At 59.4% G+C, this 16,324-nt stretch overlaps 1 protein-coding gene across 6 annotated transcripts in view; it reads right to left on the bottom strand.

The window, feature by feature from the left end:
• The window catches only part of LOC102390570 (SREBF chaperone), a 98,213-nt gene that overhangs the window by 2,681 nt on the left and 79,208 nt on the right, over nt 1–16,324 (bottom strand). For 5 of the 6 annotated variants that reach the window (XM_025272558.2, XM_025272556.2, XM_044933825.1 and 2 more), the window contains 15 exons: nt 10,559–10,716; nt 9,570–9,790; nt 9,286–9,391; nt 8,582–8,754; nt 8,086–8,212; nt 6,483–6,595; nt 5,443–5,537; nt 4,068–4,166; nt 3,690–3,908; nt 2,590–2,966; nt 1,910–2,098; nt 1,627–1,828; nt 1,431–1,546; nt 824–1,346; nt 658–743 (listed from right to left, as the gene is read on the bottom strand). In XM_025272558.2, the coding sequence (XP_025128343.1) occupies nt 658–743; nt 824–1,346; nt 1,431–1,546; nt 1,627–1,828; nt 1,910–2,098; nt 2,590–2,966; nt 3,690–3,908; nt 4,068–4,166; nt 5,443–5,537; nt 6,483–6,595; nt 8,086–8,212; nt 8,582–8,754; nt 9,286–9,391; nt 9,570–9,790; nt 10,559–10,716 (2,804 nt within the window). The remainder of the gene's footprint in view (nt 1–657; nt 744–823; nt 1,347–1,430; nt 1,547–1,626; nt 1,829–1,909; nt 2,099–2,589; nt 2,967–3,689; nt 3,909–4,067; nt 4,167–5,442; nt 5,538–6,482; nt 6,596–8,085; nt 8,213–8,581; nt 8,755–9,285; nt 9,392–9,569; nt 9,791–10,558; nt 10,717–16,324) is intronic. The other variant, XM_025272559.2, reaches the window with a different exon arrangement.

The raw sequence follows: 16,324 nt of genomic DNA, 5'->3' as shown, positions 1-16,324 counted from the left end.
GCAGAAAGCCACCAGGAACTGACAGGTCAGGGCGAGGGGTGTCCCCATGGCAGAAAACAAGGCTCCGCTCTAGCTCAGATGCTGGGCCACACACGCTCAGGGACCTGGAAGGAAGAGCCAGCCAGCATGACGGGCAGCTGAGGCGGTCACCAGAGGCACTTGGGTGGGTGAACCCTGGGTCTATCAGCCCAGAGGTGCAGGGGCCCAGTCTGAGTAGCTGGGACCTCCCCCCACCCCCACCCCCCACCACGGAGGTGATGGTGTGATGGCGTGCTGGGAACACCCAGCCAAAAGGCATGGTGAAGAGGCAGGCAAGAAGAGTCTACAGCATCAAAGGGGAAGGTGAGTTTTCACAAGGCAGTAGTTCTCAAGATGCGTTTTTCTGGAACTGAAAACCCAGAAGGGTCAGTAGTGATGGCTACCTAGACAAGTCTGACCTCAAAGGGTGAGAGGAAGACTGCACTCCACACTGTCAGTGGTGAAGGGCCTTCTTTCATGCCCCACCTTTACCCTCTTGAGTTGTCACCTCCCATCAAGGCAGACTTCCTGCAGCTCACAGGTGTGGGTTGTCACACCAGGGAAGGGGGAGCAGGGCTCAACCTCAGTGTGTGCGGAGCTGGGCGTCTAGGGGTGAGGCGGGCCTCCTAGCGCTCCCACCTTTTGTCCAGGAAGACGAGGGCCGTGATGCCTGATGACACGTCCTCACTGCTGCAGCGCAGGGTGCCCTCGATGGCGTCCCACACCTGGGGGCCCAGAGGCTGTGAGCACCTGTAACTGGGAACACCCACGACCCCCCTGCCTCCCTCCAGCCCCCGCTGCCCACCTCCAGCCGGCCACTGCTCCGCCCCACCACGATGAGGCTGCCCTGCAACTCCAGACTCCAGATGGAGCCGTCTGCGCTGGGGGCCCAGGCGAGGGACGGGCAGCTCTTCTCGGGAGGAAAGCCAGCCTCGTCCTCAGGGGCCGGGGGGAACGTGGGCCCGGGAGAGGGTGGGCGCAGGGCTGGCGTGTGCACGGGAGCCATGCCCCCCTCCTGGTACACGCGCTGCACCAGACGGCTGAAGTCGTAGCCTGTGGAGTCTTGAGCACGGCGGCCCGCCCGGTACCGGGGCTCGGGCTGAGCCGGCTCGGGGAGCTGTGGCCGCGCTGAAAAGTTGGTGTCAATCAAGCAGGTGAGGTCTGGCTGGTCCCCAAAGAGGGCAGGGGGTGGAGGGCCCCGGGGCCGGTGCCGCAGCGGAGGGCTGTCCCCAGGCTCCTCCGGGCCACCCTTCCCGCCGTCCGACAGCCGTTCCCAGGTCTCCTGAGTCTCCAGCCCGCTACCAACACCGCTGTCCCGCCGCTGCCTGCTAGGGGCGGGGAGACTGGATGAGGGAGAGGGCGGGGCCTGGGAGGAGGGGCTAGGGCGGGACAGGGCAGGGCGGAGCACCTACCCCGGATGCGGGATGCGGGTGAGGCAGTCTCCGGTCTGCGCGTCCCATACACACACGTGGCCTGCCAAGCAACAGCTCACCAGTAGCATCCCGTCGCTGGCCAGACACTCGATGTCCTGCGGGAGCGCGGCATGCACATGGGCACTGGCTGCGGCGTGGCTCGGTTCCCCGCGCCCCCGGCCCCGTCCACACTCACCATGAGGTGCCCGCGCAGCACCAGGGGCACAATCTCCGTCTCGGGGGGCGCGTAGCCATAGTCGTCGCAGGGCAGCTCCCCCCGCCGCCGCCGGCCGGGCCCCGCGCCGGGCTGCCCGTAGTTGCGAGGGCAGAGCACACGGTACAGGCAGAGCAGCAGCAGCACAAGCACGATGCCTGACGCCAGGCCAAGCGCCGCCACCCTGCATCGGGCAGAGCCTGGTGAGACCTGCCTCGGCCCCACGACCCCGCCGGCCGCCCCACCCCCGACTCGTGGGCCTTACTTGTACAGGGTGAGGTCTCTGTGCGCCTGCGCCGTGCCTGATCCCTTGGGGCCGGCCTCCCAGAGCCCACCCTGCCCGGGCCGGGGCGGGGGCCAGGCGCTGCGGCCGTCCTGAGGGTGCCGGCCCTCCAGAGCCTCCCGCGGGTTCAGGCGGAGCGTGACGGGGATGACAGGCAGCAGGCTGACGTACCTGGGCCGGGCAGCGCTCAGCCTCAGCGGAGACGCCCTCGGAGGGCCTGCTGCTGCCCAGGGCCCCCTCTACTCTCCCCATGCGACTCGACCTGCTCTGCCAAGCTCCAAGAACACCCTCCCAAGACAGTCTTCCCAGCAGTAGGCTCCCCACCTCCAGCTCTGGCACCCCAACCTTGCCCCGTCACAGACGCCACCACCCTAGCAATCACTGTCCCTCTGTCACCAATCCTGGCAGAGTGGGGGAAGTGAGGTGTGGATCTCATTTTGGCTAAGTAGCTGACAGCGACCTATGACCTCACAGAGCGGGGCCCAGGGACTCAGGTTGTGGCTACTGGGAGCACTGCTTCCCACCCCACAACCTGATAGGTGTTTATTTGAAAGAAAATTCAGAATTCAAACCCACGGGTCTCCCTCCTGAGGGAAGGGGTGCTCTGGGGCAGTGAGCTGACATGACCAGGTGGGAGGGGGGACCCAGCTCAGGCCGCCCACCTCTTGGCCAGTGTGATGTTGTAATAGCTGAAGAGCGTGGGCCAGTGGCGGAAGGACAGTTTCCTCCAGAGCTCCTCGTCCTCGGGCCCCCAGGTGACCTCTGGGGCCGGGCTGTCATGGACACCCTCGGCCAGACCCCCGGGCTCAGGCAGCTCCCCTGGCAACGTCTGGTTCTCGGGTAACTTGGAGGCGTCCGGCGGGAAGATAGAAAAGGCAGGATCCGGGTGGCTGGCAGGCAGCACGCCACTGGGCACAGGCAGAGGAGCCAGGGCGCCCTCGCCCAGCGGGCTCTGCTCCGTTACCTGGGCGGCCAGGTAGGTGCGCAGCCCAGCTGGGTCCGTGTACACAAGGATGCCGATCCAGACCACCGTGCCGGCCTGCAGCAGGGAGTGGGGGCTCAGCAGGACCCCAGGGAGGAAGGGGCAGCCCTCACCCGCTGCACATGTGGCCCTCACGCTGGAAAGCGGCAGGCCAGGGGGTAGAGAGAGGACACAGGCCACCTGTCCTTCCCTTCTGCCTCAAGTCCTCTATGACTAAGACCAACTGCCCCCCTGGACGGACCAAGCTCCCTTTCCATGCTCGGGTTTGAGACTCCTGGCCGAAACAGAGAGAGGCACCCCGGGTTCGATACAGAACTTTCCCACCCTAACCGCTCCCTCAACTTGGGCCCCCATGGTCAGCATAGCCGCAGGGACCAGCTGCCTGACCTGCTCCAGGGACACCACGGGTCTCAGTCCTCAGAGGGCCTCAGCCCCGCTCCCCTCTCACTTCAGCCAACCTTGCTCCTCCTTCCCTCTGCCCAGCCAGCATTTCCTGCTGCCTGCACAGTGAACCCTGACTTGGGGAACCACCTGGTTCCATCCAAGAGCACCCGTCCTGGTCACTCTGGGCAGACTCCTCTCCCTGATGACACCAGCTGCTTCTCCAGAGACAGGCTTCTCACCCCAGAAACCACAAGGTCTGGGCAAGAGGGGAGAAAGGGAGGCTTCCCAAAGTCAGGCTTCCAGGGGCCACGAGGGCCTGGGGAGCACCCCCCCCAAGACAAATGCAAACGGCAAGAGGACTGTGAGTGCGGGCCTGCGGGTGGGGGTGGCAGGTACCATGATGAGGCGCTGTGCCAGGCGGGTTCGGGCCAGGAAGTAGATGACACGCAGCCGCTTGGGGAGACGCAGGTTGCGGAAGGAGGACGGCTGCAGCGTGATGGTGTGGGGCATGGACGGCCGCACAGTCGGCTGCCGCTCAAAGCGTGTTGGCCGCCCCACTGGCTTGGCTGGGGGCAGGCAGGCCTCAGGGGGCAGCCGCTTGTTCAGGTCCGCCAGCTGTTGGGGGTGCAGTGGTCAGGGCCTGGAGCCGCGGTCCACAAGCTCCCACGTGGGGCTGCAGTCCTGCCCCAGGTCTGCCCTCTCTTGTCCAGAGACCCCTGAGCACAGCCAGGGCTGAGGCGGAGGTGGTTAGGGCAGGGTTCAGCTCACTCCTACCTCCATCCGGCGAATGTCAATGGACAGGACAGTGGTGAAAAACAGCATCTGAAGGAAAAAGTCAGACACCAGCCCCACGACGGCAAAAAGACAGAACTCCTGGAAAAAAGGCAATGAGAGGACACTGACCTCAGGGCCCAGCACTGGAGAACCAGTTCCCTGCCTGCTGCGGCCGCAGCCCCATGTGGGAGCCTCTGGACCACGGCCATGGGCCCTGACCACTGCACCCCCAACAGCTGGCACCCTGGATGCTGCAGGGCAGTTTCTTGCCAGGCACAGCGGGGAGGAGAGATGCTGGAACTTTGACATCCGGGAGCCGCCAAGGAGGATGCAGCAGCAGCTCCCTCCCTCCCCACGAGGGGGCAGCAGAGACCCCTGGCACTGATGCCCCAGCAGCCTGCAGTACTCCAAAAGCCCTCCCTAACTGAGGCCCCAGCCCTGCTCATGTACCAGGGACCAACACCTACCAAGAGCCCAGGCCTGGCCTGGTTTGGAGGCTCTCAGAAATTTCTTATTCCTGGCCAGTGACTACACTGGACCAATGAAAGGAGAGGAAGAGCACAGGGGAGAATTAATTCTACCCAGAAACTGAAAAGGGGAATCTCTTTACTCCCCAGGCTCTGTGGATAGATGGAGTTTTCTTGGGTTTAAGTTTTCCTCCTCCGCCCTTGTTGAGACCTCTGGTGCATCACCATGGCTTCTACTCAAATGTGAGGAAAATGAAGAATGGAGTGCACAGTGGCACGTCAGCCCTCATGTCCCAAGACCGTCCGTGTCCTGCAGACGCCCTCTAGAGGGGTAGGGTGGGGAGCCTGGGGGCCCTGGCTTCCTTCCCAAACCTCAGCAGGCCTGCCAGTCGTGAGGAAAGGACAGGAGGCAACGACTCCTTACTCCCTTCACAAAACTCCCAGGCAGCAACAGTGGGCTTCCTGCTCGCAGCCCCACGGCTCAGCAATGGCTGGTGGCTCTCCCAGGGTGGGGCCATGGGTCTCAAGGGTGCGGGGGCGGGTCAGGGCTCAGGCCCTGAAAGGCAGGGGGGCCTCACCACTTTCTGCCTGAGAACTGGGAAACGGGGCCTGACTGGACTGTGCTGCGGGCAGCCAGCTTCCCCTCCTGCCACTTGAGTGAGGGACAGCAGTGAGCGGTCATGGGTGAGGGGTCATGGGTCTGAGACTGCCAGGCTGTAGCTCGGCTTACTGAGTCCTCCTCCTGGGCCAGTTCCACCAGGACCTCTCTGTGCACAGTGACAGCCAGCCTGCCAGCAGAGGGGCCACCTCACAGGAGAGGGCAGCAGCAAGGCAGGGTGTGCCCTGCACAGCTGGGAGGCTCAGTAATGGGCTCCACACGGCCCAAGCTACAGACCCGGAGGCCTCACCTGGATGGCAGGCACGAGGGTGAAGTAGCCAATGAGGACGATGCCCAGCTCTGTGGCCATGTTCTTCATGATGGACCAGCTCTCGCTGCTCAGGCCTGCAGGGGACAACGGGGCCATAGGGCAACAAATAACCTCTGTCCACTGCATGTGGGCCAATGACTGCATGGCCCACAAGACAGCTGCCCACCAAATGCCCCAACCCTAAGGACCCTGCTATGGGCACAGCTTTACAGGGAAGGGGGGCCTGAAGGTCCGGAGGAGAGCTCCGACCATCTGAGGAAGGGAGAAGCGGGTCGCTGACTTGAGCAGACCCAGGAGAGCCACATCCACCCAGACCGGCATGTCCAGCCTCGCACGTGGCAGAGGGCTCGAGGGACAGGAGAGCCGGCTGTGTCCTACGCCAGCCCCTCCCGGGCCCCGGGCCACCACACAGTTGCACATTTAAAGCTCTGAGCGCCTAGTGGGTAGCAGCCATTTCCCCTGGTCTCCTTGGAACCCCATGTCTAGTGCAGGGCCTGGCCTCTCACATAGGTTCACAAAGCTTTGCTGAGTGAAGGAACAGCCTGCCCCGGCCCTGTTCCCACAGATACGGGCTGAGGTGGAAGAGGAAGAGGAGATGTGAGAGTTCAGACCTCCAGGCCCAGGCTCTTTCCCCACTTTCCTCAGAACCCAGCTCCCCAGCTCCTGCCACTAAGGCCACACAGGTCTTTCCTGGCAGCTGTGGAGGCAGCGTCTCTGAGCTGACCGGCTCCAGGAGTCTGGGCCTCACATGATAGAGTGGGGCAGGAAGAGAAAAGACCAGCTGCCAACCGGAGAAAGGGCCAAACACGTGAGCCCGCAGCAGAGGCGGTTTGTGGTCTTACTGACATGTGGACCTGGACAAAACAGGACCCTGGGCTCCATGGCTGCACAGGGCTCACGCTAACAAGTGGGCGTGTTAGTGGAGGCCGGGCGAGGGAGGCTCCTGGGCTCCCCGTTCCCTCGGCAGGAGGAGGTGCAGCACAACCCCCGCCGCCATGCCTCCCACTCCCTACTGTTACCTTGGGCAATGCGCAGCTTCACCTCGAGGTCCACCGGGGTGGAGACAACGGACTTGGTGAGCACCAGCACGTTCTCCAGCCCGATGACCACCACCAGGTAGGGGAAGATCTCCCTGGGGACAGAGCAGGGTTGGGGGAGGAGGGTGCTGAGGGGGCCCCCAACACACAGCTGCTCCTCAGCAGGCCTGGCTCCTGGGGCCCTGTGGGGTCTGGCCCACAGTGGGGGCTGCCAAGCAACTCCCACATCACAGGACTGGAACCCCACCCTCCAGGAGGCCTCTGTCTACATGGCTCGCAGCTTTCAGGCCGGCTTCCAAGTCGTGCCGAGGAGCCAGCCACCATCCTGCTCTCCATCTGTCTAGCACCGTGGGAAGAGGCCCCCACTGCCCAGCTGCCAGAGCACAGCTCCCTGGCCCTTTCCACACCACACCATCAGCCAGAGGAGCCCCTACCGCAGCACGCCAGGCCAGGCCATCAGGACTAAATGGAAGGGGATGAGGCCAGCCTGAAGCCCTACTCGCCTCTGAAGAGAAGCTGCACGTGGAGAAGGGCAATCGTTTCTAAAGAAAACTCCCCCAGCTCTCTCAGACCACAGGCTCCCCGCTCCCTGACTAGGGAACACCAGTCGAGCACGGCGCTGGGATCTCCGCTAGGGGGCGGTGTGGGGGGCTCTGAGGAGGCAGAGCAGACAGCTATCCTTGAGGGGTGATTAGCACCATCAGGTCTAGGAAAGGAAGCAAATGTTCTACAAGCAAGGGAAGGAAGAGGAAACACAAGATCACTGTTCCTGGGAGCAGCCTGACAAGCCGAGGCAGGGCACAGGCCAGTCGGCTGTGATCACTAACAGGCTGGTGGGGTCCAGGGCAGGACCATGTTTCTGAGAGAAATGGAAGGGAAGCAAACGGTGGGAAGGTGACAAATCAGAGTGTGCTTATGGCCTGTATCTTTTAAAATGCTTACTCCAAAGGGACCTACCAAGCAATTTAAATGTTTTAATATTAAGAAAGGAAGAAACGTACCGTCTCTATGTCACACTCATCTACGGCTTAAGCTGTTGAGAAGCAATGTGCACATGTATTTAAAATATATAAATACATGGTTGGATGGCATCACCGACTCAATGCACACGAGTTTGAGCAAACTCTGGGAGACAGTGAAGGACAGGGAAACCCGGCGTGCTGCAATCCATGGGGTCGCAGACACAACTCGGCAACTGAACAACAACAATTCACACATCTATACACCCTCAGACACACAGACGCACACAATACATACCCACACATATGCGTAAACACATACATACACACATATAAATACTTACCCCATATACACACACAAATATACACATGAATATACACATACATACACACACCTATGGATGTATTATACGTAAATATACATATGGTTTGTATATAAATATGTATGATCGTAAGCCAGGTAACTCAAGAAGAAAAAACACATACCTCTTAAGTGTCAAAATTATCATGTGAAAATATGGGGTAACAACAAGTGTCCAGGGCAGGGCAGGCCAAGCACCCAGAGGTGCATGATGCTCCGGCCTGCGGGCCCACCCTGCCCCCCAGGGGAGCCTGCTGGGACCTACCCGCCATTGAGGGTGGGTGTCAGGCCGAAGAGTGTGCAGAGCCCCACAGACATGAGCAGCGAGCTGAGCACCGTGACGACAGCAGCCAGAGCCAGGCCCCACTTGGACTTGACCATGTCGATCTTGCCTGGAGGGCAAAGAACACATCAGGGCAGCCTCTCCCCAGAGCCTGGCTCACTGGGCCCTGTATCCTGAGAGCTGGGAGGGGGTGTGCCTGACGGTCGAGGAAGAGAAGGCCCTGGTTTGCGCAGAGAACGTGTACCCTTCCCAGTCTCGGGGCACGGTGTCCTTGGAAACCTTCCCAGGAAGGGACTTGTGAGTAGTGGGAGGAACCCTGGACGTACCCATCCCCCGCTGGGGGATGAAGCCCCAGCTTCAGTGACCAGCTGGCACATTCTACATCTCTGCCTGGGCCCCTGAAGAGGCAGGGAAGGAGTGATCTGGAAACGCCCAGATTAGCTGGGAGAAAGCCCTGGCCTCTGTGCTGTGGACCTACGTGTGGAGAAGTAGATGTAGGCAAACAGGATGATGTAGGTGGTCACCAGGGGGATGAGCTCGGCGATGCCAATCTCCTCCTTGAAGTGCACATGGACCAGGCTCTCTGCCCTGAGGCTGCAGTTGGGGCTGGGGTGCAGGAGCATCAGGCGGGCCCGCAGGCTGCCCAGGAACCTGGGTGGGGGGTGGGAGATGGCCTGTCCCTCTCTGTCCGGGGAACAAAGGCAATCCCTGAAGGAAGGTCAGCTGGGGATTCCCTCCTCGCGGTGTCTAACCTTCCCTCCAGTCTTGAGGGGGTTGGCCCAGCTGTCTCAGAACGCCCCTGAGGACCCCACTCCCAACCTATCACTGCGCTCTGACTGCCACAGGCCCAGAACAGCCCATCGGGGGCCCCCTCCATGCCCTCGCCCCTCGGAGAACTCTCTGCTGTGCTCTCCCAAGTCACATGGGGCTTGGCAGTCACCAGCTAGGGACCCCCATCCGAGGCTCCAGAGAGACCATGGAGGCACCGGGACCCTGAGCTTGCCAGGCCTGCTTTCCCCATTGTTCTTAGCCAGCTGTCAGGTGGCCCCCCTCAAGCGTGAGCAGACAGCACCCTGAGGGACATGAACATTTCAGCAGAAGGCCTGAGAACTCCAAGCTCCCGGGGGCACTGTGGACACTCCAAACGGAAAAGGTGCCTGCTGTGCCGCAGCCCGGCCTTACTTGGCATGGTAGTGCTGGAAGACCAGGGTGATAGTGTATGAGACCAGCCGCTTCCTGGTGTACAGGCTCACCCCGCTGTACTTCCCAGGGACGCCGAACAGCAGGTCTGCAGACAGAGGGCAACAGGTGCTGACAAAGGACCGGCAGCTACATAGAGATACCAAGGACCCCTTTCTTCCCCACCCTGAGAAACTCAGGGTAACCCCAGATCTGCCAGAGCAGCCTCTGAAGAGGATGTGGTGACTGACAGGCCCCCGATGGCTCTCAAGGGACTGCCCCGGCACCTTTGAGTGTGGCTGAGGTCTGCAGGGTTTTGGGCTCGTGCTGGTGGATGGTCCTGATGATGTCGGGGTCTGCGTGGAAGCGCTCCCTGTCATTCTGCCAGAAGTTCCCGGGGGACAGCAGCAGGCATCCATGCTCGGGCAGGAGGTTGCGGAGCTTCCTGAGGCCTGGCAGCAGGTCAGTCACCTGCAGGCACACGTCCTCCAGGCTCCTGGTCCCGGAGCTGTGCGGGGGACAGGACGAGGCGCTGCCGAGTCTGCCAGCCCTACACAGCCCCGCGCATGACGCTCCCAGGTGCCTGGTGTCTCAAAGGGCCGAGGACAAGGGCAGCCGGGGAAGTTCTTCCAGGGGCTCAGCCACCACACGGGGAGGCAGCCTGACCTTCCAAGTGCACGTGGAGCCCCAAAGCCCAGCCCCTCTGAGGAGAGGCGTGCTCGGGAGTGAGCACAGCTCCCTCACTAGAACCCCTGCAGTTCGGCAGGCAGAGGAGGCAGGGTGAAAACCAGGTGCTGTGTGTGGCCCAAGCCCTCAGCTAACCTCAACTAGCACTGAGGCAGCCTGCAGGGTAGCACGCCCCAGAGAAGCACTGGTGGGCTGGGACTCCGGGAGGGGACCTCTGGGCACAGCTGGCTTCTCGTCAGCTTGGCCACCATCACACTCGCATCTCACAAGCTCTGGACAGTGAGCCCTCAGGGCCACCAGTCAACCAGGTCTCGGAGAGCCTGTCCCAGAGTCGGCCCAGTGGATCCATCTGTGTGAGGCCTGGGGACGAAGCTCAGGGCTCTCCCTGGGCTGTGGGCACAGGTCTGAGGGGAACACAGCTGCAGTGGACCCAGCAGCTGTGTGGACTTTCGCCCCTGAGAAAGGCGAAGCGAGCTCACCCACCCTCTTAGTCTCGCAGAGCTGGCCAGCTCGGCAGATTTATGCTGAGGGCTGTGCCCCACCTTAGGTGTGGAGCTGGGTCGGGGAGGCTGGGGCCTGGCATGGATACCTGTCTTTCAGCACGTGGTTCCGAATCTCCTCCACCAGCTGGAATGCCCTCGACAGAGGTGAGCGGAACACATCTACTGCTAGGAGGTTCTTGTGCCAGGGAGACACGGAAGATTTCACAAATATCTGCTGGATATAAGCCACCGGGGCCCCCACGTACTGCGGAAGAGATGGGGGATGGTAGAAAGGTCAGTACTCATGCTGGGAAAGTCCCATGGACAGAGGAGCTAGGCGGGCTACAGTCCATGGGGTTGCAAAGAGTCAGACACGACTGAGTAACTAAACCACCACCAGCAAGGTAGCTCAGCACAAGAGGGAGAAACACGGCCGGTCCTGGGTAAGGACTGACTGAGCACCTAGCATGGGCAAAGCCATACAGCCCTTCAAACACGAAGATGCCCAGGGACTTCCATGGCAGCCCAGTGGTTAAGACTCTGAGCTTCCACAGTTGGGGGCTCGGGTTGGATCCCTGGTCAGGAAATGGATCCCACATGCCACAAGTAAAGATCCTGCATACCCACAAAGATGGAAGATCCCGCGTGCCACCATTCAGACCTGGTACCGCAAAATAAGTATTAAAAAAAAAAAAAAAGACACTGTTCTTCCACCGCAAGGGGTGTGGGTTCCACCCCTGGTCAGGGAACTAAGATCCCACATGCTGCGTGGTGTGACCAAAAAAAATTTTTTTTTTAAATAATGAAGACGTTCACAAGGGCCTTCTCACCACTGAATAAACCACTTTCCTACCTATTTCTCAACAGAACAGTGACCACAGGCCATTAAGTGAGTCTGGCACCTGTTTTACTAAAGAAAGTTTTCCTGGAACAGAGCCACAGCCACCCCATTCCACACTGTTCTGCTTTCACACAACAATGAGAGGTGAGAGTTCACAACAGGCAGAGTGACCCTCAAAGCCTGCACAAGACCTGTCTTATCCAGCCCTTGACGCCAAACGCCTGAGGACCTGCCAAGAGGCCACAAGCTCCCCAAGGGCAGAACCCATTGTGCTGACCCTGGTTTTGCCACTTGCAGGTCAGTGGATTTTGAGCTCAGGAGACCCAGTTTTAAATCTCTGCTCTTCAAAGTGTGTGGCCTTGGAAATAACTTTGACGTCTCTGGATTTCAGTTTCTTCCGTGTGACATGGGGATAATGACATTCACACTGCAGCATCACTAGGACGCGTGTACACACACACACACAGTGCACGCAGAGACTAAGTGTCCATGGACGCATAAGCAAGCACAGGTGTGGTGTGTCCTCTCACTGGCCGGCACAACTCTCCTATGAGAAGCAAAGTGACTCCAGGTCTCAGGACTTGAGCAGGATGTGAGGATTCCTACCCAGATCTCACTGAAACAGCACACTCCCCTCACCAGAACCTGCTGTGTATCCTTAAAGGCACTTAAGTGACAAAGTGACACACATGTAACAGGCAAGGAACGACTCCCAGCGGTGGACGTGTCGAGGAGCAGCCCCAAAACAAGACTGGACTGGCCGAGGCAGGGTTTTGGCCGGGAGGAGCTGCGTTGGGGCTGCGAGGTGGGAGGGGTAGTGGGGGGGTGGGAGGGGAGGTGAGGCGGTGAGGAGGGGGTAGTGGGGGGGCGGGAGGGGTGGTCAGGAGGCGGGGGGCAGGAGGGGGCAGGGGCAGCTCAGACAGCACAGGGGAGTCCTGATGGGAGTAACGGAAATCACAGAGCAATGAGGGGGCCGGGATGACGCCTGACTGAACTGTCTGGGTTTTAACCAGGTGACGAAGAAAAGCCCTGACTGTCTCAGAGGGAAGGGCGACCTTACAAAGCAGTGCTCCAGGGAACACTAAAGTTAGGCCATCATCTACCCGGAGACAGGAAAGGCCAGCCTGCAGCCCTAGGGTGCTATGAGGTGCCAGCTGGAGGGAGCCGGGCCTGGTCAGGGATGGGGGGATGTCCCGACACCTGTGCGGCCATCAGGAACTCTGAAGGGCGGGTGTGAGGAGAGGACGCCATCCACCAGCAACAACACCGTGCTCCAGCTTAAGCATGGGCCAAGATACTGATCACACAAAGCACCCCAGGCACCACCTGAGCCTTGGTGAAGTGTGCATTTCTGACAGGCGCTGGGGACAGAAGCCTCACGCGCTTAGCCTTCTGCACAGACCAGGCCCGGCAGACGATGTCAGGAGGTGCAGAGGGACCTGCACAGAACGGACGCCACCTGAGCTCCTCGACTCGACACAGCTCGCAGCTCCACAGGGAGAGCGACACTGGGGTGAGCACCCTCCAGCATCTCCGCGAAGGACAGAGCATGGCACCCAGGGACAGCTGGCCCGGTAGAGCCACCAGACTGTTCACAGTGGGCACGAGGCTGTGACCGCAGAGACCACCTCCTCCACCCCTCAACCTGGGGCCCAACCGAAGCTTCAGTTTCCAAGCAGGACGGCTCCCTGGCCCTCCAGTCCAAACCCAGACCCCACCAGGCCTCCATTTCAGCAAAGCAACAAAGAACGTACTTCAGAACCAGAGCTCTCCATCAGGGCTCTTGGGATGGCCCCAGGAGTTCTGTGAGCACCCTGCCCAACTCACATTTCTTCTCAGAAGTGTATCTACTATCATAACCTCATCATTGTTAGGGGAGAGGATCCACGACTTTCAGATTGCACAGAATCTGAACCCCCTCAGCCCTGCACGCCTCTCTCTCCTTTGACCTTCCACCCGCTCGGGTAAACCCCCCCTGCTCATCTGCTCTCACTCCTCAGCAGGTGAGGCTCACCAGGCAAAACCACAGAGAGGACAGCCCACGCACAGCCGTTCGCTTCGCCTGGCCCTCTGTCTGCAGGCCGGCCCTCACTCGCCCTCCCGACTTCCAGCTGAACTCTCCAAGCAGCTATCCCACATCCACCCAGCTCTTTCAGGATCTTGGGTCAGTCTAGCATGTCTGTATCAAACTCATCGTCCAGTGTATGTGCCCTCAACTCCCCTCTTCCAGGCATCCCAACTCTCTTACGGTGGTTTATCTAACAGGCAGGAGCCTAACTCTTGTCATTCATTCACTGTTCCACTCACTGTCTCGGTTGGGGTTCCCCCAGCAGCAAACCCTGGATACACGGTGTCCTCAGGAGGTGGTAGGAACACGGGGAGGGGAGCAGGGACAGGGCAGGGCAAGGAAGACCACCACCAAGGGTGGGCTGCTGAGCAAGTGACCCTTGTGGATGACGGTTTAGCTGAGTTACCCCACATAAAGAATGATGGCTGAGGTTACACACCAACTCCTCCTACAGTTACAGGATAAGGGCAGCTCCTAGGGGATGTGAATTCTCCAGCACCTCAGGCCTTCCGTGCCAGAGATCTTTGACAAATGAGATGCGGATGCTGGTAGCTGGCAGGCACGAACATGGGAGCAGAAGAGGTGGGCAGGACCTACCACTCACTGCTGGGCCTTACCATAATCCCCGCCTGAAACTCGAGTAAGACACAGACATGGAAGCCTACAACACGGAAACAGATGACACAAGGTATCCTAAGTGGGTGATGGAGAGCACCTAAGGGCCAGTGGAGTCCTGGTGCCTCTGGGATCAGAGGGAGGGGCCCTCACAGATGGGGGCTTCTAACGTGGCCCCCAGTAAGCCCCACTTCCTCATGCTCATGCCCAAGTGTAATTCTGCTGGCGAGTGGGCTGGACCTGGTGACTTGCTTCTGAGAAACAGAATATAGCAAAATGATGAGCTCTTTATTTCTGAGATTGGGCTACAAAAGACTATTACTCTTAAGGCCATTATGCTAAGTGAAATAAACCAAGCACAAAAAGGCAAACACCACCTGATTCCACTGATATGAGGCGCCTAAAGGAGTCAAATTCAGAGTGTCAGAAAGCAGAAAGATGGTTATCAGGGGTTGGAGAAGGGGGAGTACAGAGTTATTGTTTAACTGGTGCAGGGTTTCTGTTTTATGAGATGAAGCATTATAGAGAAGGATGGTGGTAATGGTTGTACAATGTGAATGCACTTAATACCACTGAACGGTACGCTTAAATAGTTGAGAGGGAATTCCCTGGTGGGCCAAGGGGTAGGACTTGGTGCTTTTGCTGCCGCAATTTGTTTTAAATGGAAGGAAAAAACATTCCTTAGCCCCGTCCTTACAGCCACCACTCTGGTGATGTCAGCCGAATTGTGAAACGCTCCAAAAAGGTCCACAAGGCACAGAACTGAGGGGACTTTCAACCAATACCCAGTGAGGGACCAGAGGCCCCAGCCCACAGCCTGCAGGGGGCGTGCTTCCCTCACTGTCTGACGTGGATGCAGGCTCTGAGACAACCGCAGCCTTCACAGTAAGGGACCCTGAGCTAGAGGACCCAGATAAGAAAATCAAGTCTCAGAGAGATAACAAGAGTATGCCCAAGGCCACAAAGCAGCAGAGGCAGGAGTCAAGCCCGGGGCTGCCCAGTTCCCAATCTGTGAGTCCTACATGCCGGGGTGGTTCTGAACCATGTGGATCCCATGGAGAACAGGGAGCAGAAGCAAAGGCCCAGCACAGCAGTGCCGGAGGGGAGTTGAGGTCCTAGGGCCTGTGGGGTCTCAGCTGCCACCGTCTCAGCATGCGAACCCTGACCTGGGCTCCTCGGAAACCTCGCATTCAGGCTTAGGCTGCCACCGCCCACGCTGCAGGGCTGGCCTGGAAGCCCAGGCACCCAGGTGGACCGGCAGGCAGGGCCTGGCATGAGGGCCAGGTTTCCATGATGATCCAGTCTAGCAGGGCCAGGCCACAGCAGGACATCTCAGGCTTGTTGTTGCTTTAAACACAATCCCTGGGCCTCCCTGGTGGTCCAGTGGTAAAGAATCTGCCCATCAATGGACACAGGTTTGATCCCTGGTCTAAGATCCCACGTGTTGTGGAGCAGTTAAGCCCGTGAACCATGTCTGTTTAGCCTGTGCTCTATAGCCCGGGAGCCCTAGGGTGCTCCGCAACAAGAGAGGCCACTGCAATGAGAGGCCTGCGCACGGCAACTGGAGAAAAAAGCCAGCGCAGCAACAAAGATACAGCACAGCCAAAAATAAATAAAATAAAATAAAATAAGCTTGTTTAAACACACACACACACACACACACACATAATCCATCCTTCTCTTTCAGAGAAAGCATCCTAGAGCTCCAGGCCCTTTGCCTTTGCGCTGACACACCCAGGGGCCCCTGACAGCACTCCCACCGCTCAGCTCCTGGAGGACGGGATCCTGCTCCTTGTTCCCCAGCCCTGGACAGGCGGGGAATGGCTGTGGGGGGAGGTGCAGGGGCCATGCTGGGCTTCACATTCTAGCTCCACCCCCAGCTGCGTGCCTTGGACAAGGGTCTCTACGCTTTCCAAGCATCAGTCCCAGAATTGAGGGAAACGGGGACAGACCCTCAGAGCTCGGCAGATCACTGTGCAGACCAAATAACACAACACAAGCAACCAGCCAGTAAGGCATGTAGCCCGATGCACGCCAGTTCCATCTAGTATATCATTATGTCCTAAAGCTCTTACAGGTAGCCTTGCGATCCCTGTAAAATGAAGCCCCCTTCCCCTCTCTGGCCCCCTCACCCTCCTCCTACGCACCATCACCCCCATCTCCAGGTTTCTGTAAGACTGACCATCTTACCACCACTCTCACACCAAGTCGCTGCCTCGAAGGGCTCAGCTTCCCACTGCTGAGGGGATTCATTTAAACTCCAGAGCCCAGGATTTAACTTGGTCCCAACTACCTGATCACCTATCAAGCTCCAAGAAGAAAGCCTCACTTCTGTCTCTTGGTGACAGA

Source organism: Bubalus bubalis, chromosome 21, assembly GCF_019923935.1.
Source record: "Bubalus bubalis isolate 160015118507 breed Murrah chromosome 21, NDDB_SH_1, whole genome shotgun sequence".
Taxonomy (NCBI): domain Eukaryota; kingdom Metazoa; phylum Chordata; class Mammalia; order Artiodactyla; family Bovidae; genus Bubalus; species Bubalus bubalis.
This window is presented reverse-complemented; position numbering and strand designations above follow the sequence as displayed.